The sequence below is a fragment of the Pleurodeles waltl genome, chromosome 5 (assembly GCF_031143425.1).
Source record: "Pleurodeles waltl isolate 20211129_DDA chromosome 5, aPleWal1.hap1.20221129, whole genome shotgun sequence".
Lineage (NCBI taxonomy): Eukaryota > Metazoa > Chordata > Amphibia > Caudata > Salamandridae > Pleurodeles > Pleurodeles waltl.
Genome location: NC_090444.1, coordinates 1197390922 through 1197403896, shown reverse-complemented (window position 1 = coordinate 1197403896; position 12975 = coordinate 1197390922). Strand labels below are relative to the sequence as shown.

The following is a 12975-nucleotide window of genomic DNA, read 5'->3' as shown; positions in this document are numbered from 1 at the left end:
CATGACAAAGGTATGTATTCAGGTCACAATTGTTCTAAAGAAAAGATGACCTTGAGTCACTCACTGCCTGTATGCTTTGGAAAGAGCAAAGCTATTGGATATGGTTAACCAATGGCACGCATATAAATACTCCTCTCTCCTAACTGCACTCACAGCACAAGCATCATCACAGTCTAGTCTACATGAACAGCACCGGCATCAGCATGTAACTATCAACCATAAAAGAAAATGTGCCTGTGTAGCCATCACTCTAAAGTGGCTTTATAGGAGCTTCTAAACTAATGTTATATACCCCTGCCTACATTCATTTAATTTCCATCACATACATCTTCAATGATAAGCTGCTATATTCAGTCATAAATACACCTGGACTACTGTAACACCTTTCTTGCAGTCACATACTCAGATCTACATGTAATCCACACATGCAAGCACCTGCAAGTGTTAGCAAGGGAGCTAACATTGCTTCGGGCCATGCTAGAGCAGCAATGTGCAGAAAAAACAATGAAGTCGCATTGTACAAAGTGTTCATAAGTACTACATAGCCCCGTCTGCTACATGATTCCATGTCAGATGATAATGACTTTACACAAGTGATACTCTCCATCTAGCTCCATATCCTCTTACTGGAAATCCGAGGTCCTGACACCAACAAACTTGGCGAGGATAGAAGTAATTTGCCTTTTCTGGGTCTACCATATGGCCATCAGCAAGTGCACATGATGCACTAAACGATACATGCTAATGTTTGGCGACAATTTCTTATTTACTACTTTTGGCATCTAAAGAGGAAGTGGGGCACAGGGATTGATACCAAACATATAGTTCATATATCAGAGCAGGCAGGGTGACTGATATAGGATGTTGGGACCAATTCATAAACAGGCTAGTCCTGCCCCGTTTTACATAACTGTGATTCGTAGAACACCAACTTCTTGAAAATGACAGCTGCATTCATCTCCCTCTTGCTGCAACTGAAAATAAACAACATCCAAAGCCTTGTCAATGTATAGCAACAGTTGGTTACTAGCTCAGCTACATTTGAACGTCTCCAAAGACACTTGCAGCTGCCATGTGTCTAAAGTCACCCAATCTTCAATAACCAAACCCTACCTCCTCCACCGCCGGTATCTCTCTCAAATGCCAACAATCTGATTGTTCATGTTCTGCTCCTCAGGCAACACCACCATACTTATCTGACCAGTTAACATAGGAACCACTTCATTTTCTACACCCTTTAGGATGCCTGCTCTTGCTTATGGCGATAGAGGAGATTATCATTTAGCACCATGTCTATCTCACTACAGCTGTTGATACTATTTATCTTGTTACCTGATCTTTCCTTATCATAATTTGCAGAATATCAAAAGAAGTATATAAAAAAAAAAAGAGAATCCTAAATTAAGGGAAAGAAATACAAATTAAAATAAAACTGAAAAATACAGAATAACTGAACTAAACAACGCCTAATGCTTCAAAATCACTCTTCTTTCCCTAGTCTGTTCTCCCTCTGCGACGCCTCATCCATGCTCTCTCCCACTCTGCCCCATACACTTTCATCTCTAGCTGTGAGAAAGACTTGCTGTTCAAACCTGCCTAGCCAAAAGCATAAAGGAAGCAAAATTCAAGGAGAAGTTGCAGAAGTCTGAATCTCAACTCCAAACACACACCCTTGCATAATTCAAGATTTTCTGAAAAGCAATTTAAGTATTAGGAGAGTGTAGATTTGCCCCTAAACGCTGTGGAAGATGTAGGATTTCTGATCGTTTCAACTTTGCCTGCATCTTTACATGGGACACTGGCATTCCTATTCTTTGAAAAGTTCTCAGCCCCCATCCCCAACTACGGGAGAGAAATTCACAAAGTTTTAAAATTGTGCCCAAAAATCCACAGAGACAGCCCATACACCTAACCAACTTTCTTTTATCAGCCCACCAAAACCACTGCTTTTCCATCCTTGTCCTTCCTGACCGCCGTTTTTCCTCTTGCTCTCATTATCCCCTTAAACAAATTCTCATAGTGACAATGATTCCTCCTTTGGCTTCTTGTTTCTTCTTTCAAATCAAATCATTAACATTTATAAAGCGCGCTACTCACCCGTGCGGGTCTTAAGGCGCTAGGGGGAAGGGGTTACTGCTGCTCGAAGAGCCAGGTCTTGAGGAGTCTCCGGAATATGGAGTGGTCCTGGGTGGTCCCGAGGATGGTGGGGAGGGTGTTCCAAGTCTTGGTCGCCAGGTAGGAGAAGGACCTCCCACCCGCTGTGGAGCGGCAGATGCGGCGGACGGCGGCGAGAGCGAGGCAGGTGGAGCGGAGAAGACGGGTGGAGGCGTAGAAGCTGAGGCGGTGGTTGAGGTATTCTGGTCCCTTGTTGTGGAGGGTTTTGTGTGCGTGGGTGAGAAGTCAGAAGGTGATCCTTTTGCTGACGGGAAGCCAGTGCAGGTGTCTCAGGTGGGCGGAGATGTGGCTGTTGCGGGGTATGTCGAGGATGAGGCGGGCGGAGGTGTTTTGAATTAGTTGCAGACGTTTCTGGAGTTTTGCGGTGGTCCCAGCATAAAGGGTGTTGCCGTAGTCCAGGCGGCTAGTGACGAGGGCGTGGGTCACGGTCTTTCTGGTGTAGGCGGGGATCCAGCGGAAGATCTTACGGAGTATGCGGAGGGTGAGGAAGCAGGAGGAGGACACGGCGTTGACTTGTTTGGTCATGGTGAGGAGAGGGTCCAAGATGAAGCTGAGGTTGCGAGCGTGGTCTGAGGGGGTCAGTGCGGTGCCAAGGGCCGTGGGCCACCAGGAGTCGTCCCAGGCGGTCGGGGTGTTGCCGAGGATGAGGACTTCCGTTTTGTCTGAGTTCAGTTTCAGACGGCTGAGTCTCATCCAATCTGCAACGTCCTTCATACCATCTTGCAGGTTGGTCTTTGCGCTGGTGGGGTCCTTGGTGAGGGAGAGTATAAGTTGAGTGTCGTCGGCGTAAGAGGTGATGATGATGCTGTGCTTGCGTACGATGTCGGCGAGGGGGCTCATGTAGACATTGAAGAGTGTCGGGCTGAGCGAGGAGCCTTGAGGGACGCCGCAGATGATCTCGGTGGGGTCTGAGCGAAAAGGTGGGAGGTAGACTCTTTGAGAGCGGTTGGAGAGAAAGGAGGCGATCCAGTCCAGGGCCTGGCCTTGGATCCCGGTGGAGCGGAGGTGGGTTATTAGGGTGCGGTGACAGACGGTGTCGAAGGCAGCCGAGAGGTCGAGGAGGATGAGGGCGACTGTTTCACCATTGTCCATCAGGGTTCTGATGTCGTCTGTGACTGAGATGAGGGCGGTTTCAGTGCTGTGGTTGGCTCGGAATCCGGATTGTGAGGGGTCGAGAAGGTTGTTGTTTTCAAGGAAGTTGGTAAGCTGCTTGTTGACGGTCTTCTCTATGACTTTGGCAGGGAAGGGGAGGAGCGAGATGGGGCGGAAGTTCTTCAGGTCACTTGGGTCAGCCGTAGGTTTCTTCAGTAGGGCGTTGACTTCAGCGTGTTTCCAGCTTTCGGGGAAGGTAGCAGACGAAAACGAGGAGTTGATGATGGTCTGGAGGTGCGGGGCGATGATGTTGTCGGCTTTATTGAAGATGAAGTGTGGGCAGGGGTCTGAGGGGGCACCGGAGTGGATTGAGTTCATGGTGGTTTTGGTTTCTTCTGTGTTGATGTGGGTCCAGGCGTTGAGGGTGATGGCTGGGGGTGTGGGTTCAGTGTTGGTCGGCTGGGTCTGGTGTCCGAAGCGGTCGTGTAGGTCGGTAATCTTACGATGGAAGAAGGCGGCGAGGGAGTTGCACAGGTCTTGTGAGGGCGTGATGGTGTTGGCGTTGGGGTTGGAGAACTCTTTTACGATGCTGAAGAGTTCTCTGCTGTTGTGGCTGTTTTTGTCCAGTCTGTCTGTGAAGAAATTCCTTTTGGCTGCTCGGATCAGGTGGTGGTGTTCGCGGGTAGCGTTCTTGAGGGCGGTCATGTTGTCAGCGGTGTGGTCCTTACGCCAGGCTTTCTCGAGGGCGCGACAGGTTTTCTTTGATTCCTCAAGGGTGTCAGAGAACCAGAGAGGTTTTTTGGTGTTGGCCTGTCTTGGAAGGCGTCTGAGGGAAGCGAGGTTGTCTGTGCAGTTGGTGATCCAGTTCGTGAGGCTGAGGGCTGCGTCGTTGGGGTCGGCGGTGAAGGTAGGTTGGTTGTCGATGAGCGTGGAGAAAAGCTGTTCTTCGGGGATTTTATTCCACTGTCGACGAGGGATGGGTTGAGTGCGGAGGTGGCGGGTCTCGCGTCGGAAGGTGAAGTGGAGACAACTGTGGTCGGTCCAGTGTAGAGCGGAGGCGTGGCTGAAGGAGACGTGTTTGCTGGCGGAGAAGATGGGGTCAAGCGTGTGTCCGGCGATGTGGGTGGGGGTGTTCACCAGTTGCTTGAGGCTGAGGTTGGCGAGGTTGTCGAGCAGGGCGGTGGTGTTGGTTTGTGCCGATATACAAACATTCGTCATGTTGCTGTCTCTGAGTCACAACCTCCATGAAATAATAAGCTGCCATACAGCATATTAAAAACCGTAAGGCTATTTGATCTTTAATGTTGAGTTTATAGGAAAGGCAAGTAATATGTTAACCTGTCTTTCCTTTGTTTACCACCTGCAGTCAGCACCTTAGGATACAAAGAGCATTAAATTGCAGGGTAAACACCTCTACGATAGACAAGTGCGAAGGTGACTGATAAGCACAGCTTCAGGGTACAGGTGTCAGCACCTATTTAGTACCCTTTAATTAAGACTTGTAGCGTTTCAGGGATCTCTATAAATAGGTGCCCGGGTGAAGCAACAATGGCTGCTTCAGGATCAGACATGGATCTGTGTGCCATCAACATATTGATGGTTGGGAGACTACGCCGCAGAACAATGTTCATCCCCAAAAGGATTCTGAACACCTCTTTTGTTAAGTTACAACAATCCCACACATTTTACTAATAATAATGACACTTCTGCATCGCATAGCTAACTCAGAAGAGGTGTACCAGGGATTGGTACAGATGCCCATCTACATTCATAGAGTTCTTAAACCCCCCTGCATCCTGGCCAGAATTTAAGTTTTTTTCTCAACATCTCTTCTGACTGGGCCTGATGAACAGTTAAGGGCAGAGAATGCCACAAGTTGGGTGCTAGGTAGCCAAACAACTTCCCGCCCATGCATGCTTATTATGGCCAACAATTCCCTTGCAGGACTGACACCCTCTGGGGTAACCAGGGTCTAATCAACGGTTGCAGGTACCATGGCCATTTATTGTTTTGGCTTTATAGTAAAAGCACAAGGCTTTGAAGGAAGCTCTGTATCTCACAGGAAGCCAACGAAGCTGCTGAAGAGTGACCTCCATTGGCGTACAACTAGGCAGAATCAAAATAAGCCTAGCTGCTGCATTCTGCACCCTTCACAGTCTGTTGAGCCTGCAAAAGTATCACTCTGAGGTATAAAACATTACAGCAGTCCAGCATTGACACTATCATGGCCTGAACCACTGTCTTCCTGGATTCTACACACTGTTTTACTCAATGTTTAAGAGTCCAAAACATTTTCCTGCCACCACTGAAATTTGGTTGGCGAAGTATAATTTATCATCCAAATGCCGAGATTCTTGATCTTGGGCTTAAGCTTCCAGAATAGGGCCCAATTCCTTGGGCCACCAAGCTGATGACCAGATGTTCGCCTGGTTAGACAGAGTCAAAACCTCTGTTTTACCCGCATTAAGCTTGTTGCAATTTGAGTCCATCCAATTTGTAATTTCTGCAAGGCAGAGGTTTAAAGATGCAGGCATAGGGTAGCATTTTTTGACAGTGTGATAATAAGCGGAGTGTCAGCATATGACACAATCGAGACCCCAAAGCTCTCAATTACCTCTGCAAGCAGACACACAAACATTAAACAAGGTTGAGCTCAAAGATGAGCCCTGTGGCATCCCTTACTTCAATGGGAGCACCTTTGACTGATGGGGCTTTTGTGACACCTGGAAGGTGCGCCCGTGGAGAAAAAACTCAACCCATCACAAAGCAATATGTCCCCCACCACAATTTCAGAGTCTCTCCAACAGGATGTTGTGGCATACCGTATCAAACATGGCTCTAAGATTCAGCATCAGTAGTACTGCAGATTCACCACTGTCCAAAATTTAGTGCTGTATGCGAGGCGGAACCCAGATTGGTTTTTTTTATGTAGCACGTCATGGCTCTCTATAAAAGACGAGATCCATTTATTAATGTCTTTTTCCACAATTTTGGAGACTAGTAGGAGGAGCAAAACCATAAGATAGTTTTCCTGCTTGGTGTGATCCAGGAAATGCTTTTTTTTTTTTTTCCCCAAATCAGGGGAACCACCACAGCATGTTTCCATCTCCCAGGTACCTGGCAAGAATGAAGGGAACTTGGTGGATCAACTCAAAGCCTCATTCCTAAATGCATGGGCCTGTTGGACTTTAACAATATAAAATTCAATGTGCGCCTTTTTTGTGCCCCCATGATAGATTTTTATTGCAGTCTTGTAGTCTCTTTTGTGAGCCAGGTCATACTCTCTGCACCTAAGGCACTCTAGTTATTTACACTTTTTTTTCAAGCTAGTAAATCCTCAATAAACCACTCAGCAGAGAGCCGTTTTCTGTAGAGCGATCTGATCTAAGGCTCCATTGATCCAGTTGTCTAATGTGCATCAGCTGTATCACTACAATACTCTAAACTAGGCCTATAAGCTTCCAGAGCACCACAAAATGAAATGCCAAGGGGGATATTTTATCCCAGCACCTGATCCATGCCACTGAATCTACCTGGACATTTTTAGGCGCATTTTCTTATGGAACCATTTCATATGGAAGAGTTGAATTAATTTAACTCCTGCACGTTTAATAGGTGAAACAATAACTCCTCACGTGTAACTTTGTCAAAGTGCAGTGTAAGTCTATCATGGCCAGGACTTACTGACAGCCCTTTTTCCACTTCTACAAGAAGCTAATTCATGACTCATTAACTAGCCCTCTATCTCATTCTAGGCTCCAAAATTCTGACTGCTATAAAAACATCAAACTGCTAAAAAATGTAGCCGTACAAAGATCACTTTCTTTAGCAAACATCACAGTAAGGCGAGTCTCGAGAGTATTTGCCCAGTACTGTTTTCAACCAATCACACCAAGAATTGTTCGGGTGCCAGAGACAAAAGGTGTAGAGTAAAGCAGCCATTAAGGGTTTGCGTGTAATAACTCACAGAAGATAGCTGGACCAATGTAGCATGAAGAGTCCTTTTGATACTGCTGGTGTGTGGGACGAAAGGACGACAGGCTTAGCCAGAACTGGTCAGTCATCTCCGTTTCAAGGGGGAAAATGGCATAATTGTTCTTGATACTGAATCTGTAAAAACTTTCTGACAGAAAATCTGAAAAGCTATGCAGATTTTTGCAACAGAAATCATCTAATGGTTGACTAAAAAGGAGATTACCAATGCTTGCAGAGAGGGCAGTAAAATTATGTTTTGGTGTCAATCCTTTCAGAAACATTTGCAATTTCTACAACCAAGGCCTCTGGTAGACAAGTCAAAAAGGATATTTGCTGAATTCCGAGATTTGCTTTGAGTTCGCCAATAAAAACAAATAGCGTTTGTGTAGTCAACGGGACATCAGTTCTTGTATGAGTCCAGTGTGCATCAAAACATTCAGTAAAATTGCTGAAAAGATTGTATAACCACCAAAACTGTGAAAGTCATATGAAGTATGCGCAATGGTCCATATCCTAAAGAGATGTTTGGTAGCAAGGTTAATTACAACCACTCATCGTGTACAAAAACAAAAAACATTGTATGATGCCTGGTTAAATTAGAGCCACATGTGTGTTCACAATGTAGCCATACATGATATGAATGTATCCCAAAAAACATTTCAGCTCAATCTCAGGAACGCCAAATGGTCTTTAACTTGCCAATTAGCATGGAGAAGGGAAAAACCTCCTGTTTACATGGTGACATACTACTTACTTTTGTGTACGTCTAGCATAAAACCATGAAAATGCACCCTCTTTTTCCTCTCCACCTCCACATGAGCATAAAACATATCCATCACCATTGTCTTGCCAGTGCCTGTGAACAAGAAGAGGAGAGACACACACTGTTGAGGGATATAGCAATTATGCACAGATTAGGTTTAGTAAATAAAGTGGTGACTACTCAGGTTGAATTTATATATCAATTATATTTAGTAGACACATCTTTGTTGTATGTTTCAAATGTGTATGGTATGGGGTACATTATGTAATACATAAACTTTCCATTTTGATTTTAAGAACCACAGCATTTGTAAGTATTTATTCATTCCCTCAATAGTCTATGTATATGTTTTTTTTAAATTTAGGTTGTAAGTATCAAATCTGGCCATTGGGAGCAGTCGCAAACTGTACACAGCAAAGGATATATAGAGAAACTGAATAAACATGGATGACTTACAGGGATTTACATAGCTCCAATGAATTAGCTAAAGGTTTTAGGATTTCAAATACAGTGATTCAGCATAGAGTATTTGTTAAGAGTCACAAAGAGGCACAATTTTTCCATAGTCGTTGGATGTAGTACTTCAGTTATTCCTCACAGAGTAAAAGGATTGATCAATCAATGTGAGTTTTTGCATAGAATACTTACCTTAATGTCATTACTCTGAGTCCAGACTTCCCTGTTTCAATTGTTACGAAATGAGGAATGAATGCCTCATTTTGTAATGAGAGGAACAGGGAAGGGGACGAAGCGGTAATAGGTATGCTTCAGGTCATGTGGAATGCGAGGATTCTACTAAAAAATGACCTTAACAGGTGGTAGGAATAGCGGACATTGCTAGTACATGAATGTTCTTACATCCCCCCAACCCCAATGCTAAAATAGAGGACAGCGAATTCAGAAAACTACAAATACGGCCTAACCACATATTAATTATTTCAAGCTATGATATTTTCTCTGACATCTCTAAAATGTAACTTAAAGGTTCTTCAAAAGTGATTCTCAATTACATGCAGCCCAAGTATATCACATTTTGTTTCCTATTTTAAGAAATCGAAAAACATTGTTTATTCATCATAATGTTATTTATTCACATATGTAACATCTTCTTCTACAAACCCATAAAAACATACGTCTGAATTATTCAACTTAGAGGGAAGGAGACTCTTTCATTGACCCATCTGCTTTTTTGCTTGGCAGGAGGAGTGGATAGTGAGAAAAACAGTGGCTTACACTGAACCACCCCAGGATATAAATGCTCCTCACTTTCCAACACCTCAACATGAACACTGGAGCAAATTAAGCCATCACATTTCAGAGTACGACCACACATACAAAAATGTGTCCATTTAAGGGATGGTATGGTTATGAACCAAAACTTTTAAAAAAAAATCAATTAAAGATTTGGGCCCATATTTATACTTTTTTAGCGCCGCATTTGCACTGCTTTTTGATGCAAAAGCGGCGCAAACTTACAAAATACAATTGTATTTTGTAAGTTTACGCCGCTTTTGCGTAACAAAATGACGCAAATGCGGCGCTAAAAAAGTATAAATATGGGCCTTGGTGTCAAGAACAATTATGCTATTTTTCCCTCTTGAAATGGAGATGAATGACCAGTTCTGTCTAAACCCCACCACTGGTCGCATGAACCTTTGATTGTTGAGAAAGAAAGGAGCTACCATCTACATAAATTTACTGCAATAGTTAATAGCCCTTTAGTTCTGTCAGTAAAGAGAATTTGTGTGAGTTAATTAGTTTTATTCTCAATGGTTACAGTTTTTCTTTGCTTATTCGTTTAGTATTGATGTTCAGACTTGCATTAAAAATTAATATAATCCAGCAATCAATATTTGATTATAAAGTAGAACACAAAGCTAGGTAAAATGACAGTTAATATTATAATAACACAGCAAGCGTGCTCCATAAAGGAAAATCCCCTTACCTAAATTAAATTGGAAAAACGTGAGAAAATTGAGTCAGTTCAGATACTCAAACATTTCTGATGAGAGAATTAATGCAAAGCATAAAGCCTTTGCATAATAAGCTCGGAAGTATTCCCTGTTCTAAATTAGCAGACTATCAATGAAAATAAGTAAGACAGCCCCTCAGGAAGAGAAGTATCAGAAACTCCGAGATGAGTCTCAAGTCAAAGAGTCAGGGAAGGAAACTGTAATCTCGCTGCTACTCTGGAAAAACAGATAAGTATAAACACATAATACTCTATCTTGCAACATTATTTTCTTCTATCTCCTGAGTCCTCCACTAGAATTTGGGTAAAATCCTGATAATAGGCAAACTCCCAATTTTGCCAGACTGGTACAATAGTCTTTAGACGTTAGTCCTTAAAAAGTTATACCGTTGATATTTTGTGGTCCATACTGTTCTTCTCGTGGCTCATTCTTCCCGTTACCTCCTCTCCTCTACTCTCAGTGAGAATTGCACTATCAGTTGCCTAATACAAAACAAATGCCTACTGACTAACTAACAGAAGGTTTATGGAAAATACATCTGTAGCAAAGAGGAAAACTTTGTGTGCAAACAACTATTCAATGTGAAAAACAGGTCTTTCAGTGTTAAAGCATTATTGTTCACTTAAAATGGCAGATAGTTATGCTAACTTAAGTCTGCACTTTTATTTATTTTGCAGGCCTATAACATTTTAAGTATAATTACTTACTACAAATCTTGGCACTTGTTAGACCTGGCAGCTTTTGGCGTGTCTCCCCCGTCTTTTTTGCCTTCTGACCTCCTGTTTTTATGCAGTATTGGACTCTGATTTTGCTGGTTTATTGTCTCTGCACACTTTACCACTGCTAATCAGTGCTAAAGTGCAAGTGTTCCTTATATAAATTGTACTGTTGATTGGTTCATCTATGATTGGCATATTTGATTTACTGGTAGGTCCCTAGTAAAGTGCACTAGAGGTGCCCAGGGCCTGTAAATCAAATGCTACTAGGGGGCCTGCAGCACTGGTTGTGCCACCCACATTAGTAGCCCTGTAACCATGGCTCAGGCCTGCCACTGCAGTGTCTGTGTGTGCAGTTTTAAACTGCCAATTCGACTTGGCAAGTGTACCCACTTGCCAGGCCTAAACCTCCCCTTTTACTACATGTAAGGCAGCCCTAGGTAGGCCCTAAGTAGCCCCATGGAAAGGGTGCAGTGTATTTAAAAGGTGGGACATGTACTGATGTGTTTTATATCTCCTAACAGTGAAATACTGCCAAATTCGGCTTTCACTGTGCAATGCCTATCTCTTTCATAGGTTAACATGGGGGCTGCCTTTAAATATCCCTAAAGTGTAGACTCCCTATGAGAGCAGATAAAAATGTGGTTTTAGGGTCTCTGAACTCACAATTTAAAAATACATCTTTTAGTGAAGTTGGTTTTTAGATTGTTAGTCTGAAAATGCCACTTTTAGAAAGTAGGCATTTTCTTGCATAAACCATTCTGTGACTCTGCCTGTATGTGGATTCCCCGTCTGGGTCAGTTTGACAGTTGGGCTGATGTGAATTCCCTCTAGAGTGTGAGACAAAGGGAGCTGGGGTGTAGCCAGCATATCCTGATGAGCCATCTGAGCTAGAGTGGAGGGAGGAGTGGTCACTCACACTTGAAAGGGCTGTGCCTGCCCTCACACAATGCAGTCTTCAGCCCCCTGGTGTGTGTCTGGGGCCTGGCCTGGACAAGGAAGTATCTCCCAAACACTTGAGACTTTGCTTTGAGGTTTGCCAACTTCAAAGGCAGAAAGGGGTGTATGAAGAAGACCCAAAACCCTAGACTTTTAGAATCTTTCTGGAATCACGAGGAACCTCTGCCCAGGAGAAGCGCTAAGAGCTAGAGGAGGAGTACTATCTCTTTGCTGGATTGTTCTGTTGGACTGGCCTGAAGTTGCTGCTTCTGCCTGAAAAAAGTGCAAAGGGTGAACGTTGCTGTGTGTCCTGCTTAAGAAAGTTCTCCAAGGGCTTGGAGTAGAGCTTGCCTCCTGTTGGAAGTCTCAGGGACACCAAAGACATCAGTTTCCTTGACCTGCAGCACTGGGAATTGTGTGTTTTCTGCTGTGCAAGAGGAGAAACCACTGCACCGCCGTCAATGAAGCCACCGGCCCACACTGTGACCTGCCGATGCCTACTTAGACAGGGTGCAAACCAACTGCAAACTAGAAACCCTATTTCCAACAGCACTTAATATATTTTTCTTAATCATAAATTTTGCACAGTAAACATTTTGTTAGCGAATAAAATTTGCTACAACAGGAGACATCACTTGAGAAACAAGCTGGAGGGGCAACTCCTGGTTGTTCCTGGAATAAAGCTTATTTGAAGTATTATTAGCATGTCTGTACCACTTTAAGAATTTGTTGACCAACGTGGTACAACCCAGGTATTATAAGTTGGAGCCACTGTGAGTACAGCCCCCTACACGGTTACCTCCAATTTGTGTACATCTGGTACATTTTGCAAACAATATATTAGTGATCAAATTGTCATGCACATGTGTCAACTAGGAAAAGTACACTAAGGATTAATGGTAATAAGCCACTGAAGGAAATTATGGGTACAGTTAACAAGGCAGAATTACATAGAGACGTGCCAAATGGGTAAATTGATGGTAGTGTCTCTGAAAAAGAGGAAGCTTAGAAGATGAATGGCAAGAAAAGCAAAAATAAAGTAGAAATAACCCTATAAAGTCTAATGACACATTCAGACAGAAATACTACTGATGTGTGGCACTGGTTGGTATTCACATGGCATACGAGAAGAATTGCCTTGCAGCAAAGCAAAAATGTTAGGAGTGTGACAGAGTATAATTCACAGAAAGTAAGTAGGAGGAAAAACAACATGATAAAATGTTTAAAGAGTTAAAAAAAACAAAAGGAGCTAGAGACAGTGACAACAAAAACCCTAAAGTGAATGTTAAGAACAAATCATAAAGTGGATGGGAAATTGAAATTTAAAAAAACTTTGCGTGCC

At 43.4% G+C, this 12975-nt stretch overlaps 1 protein-coding gene across 1 annotated transcript in view; it reads right to left on the bottom strand.

Annotated features, from left to right (window-relative positions):
* AFG1L (AFG1 like ATPase) overlaps nucleotides 1-12975 on the bottom strand; it is a 481876-nt gene that overhangs the window by 357695 nt on the left and 111206 nt on the right. Inside the window, exon 4 of the mRNA XM_069235452.1 lies at nucleotides 7997-8098. Within this exon, the coding sequence (XP_069091553.1) occupies nucleotides 7997-8098 (102 nt within the window). The remainder of the gene's footprint in view (nucleotides 1-7996; nucleotides 8099-12975) is intronic.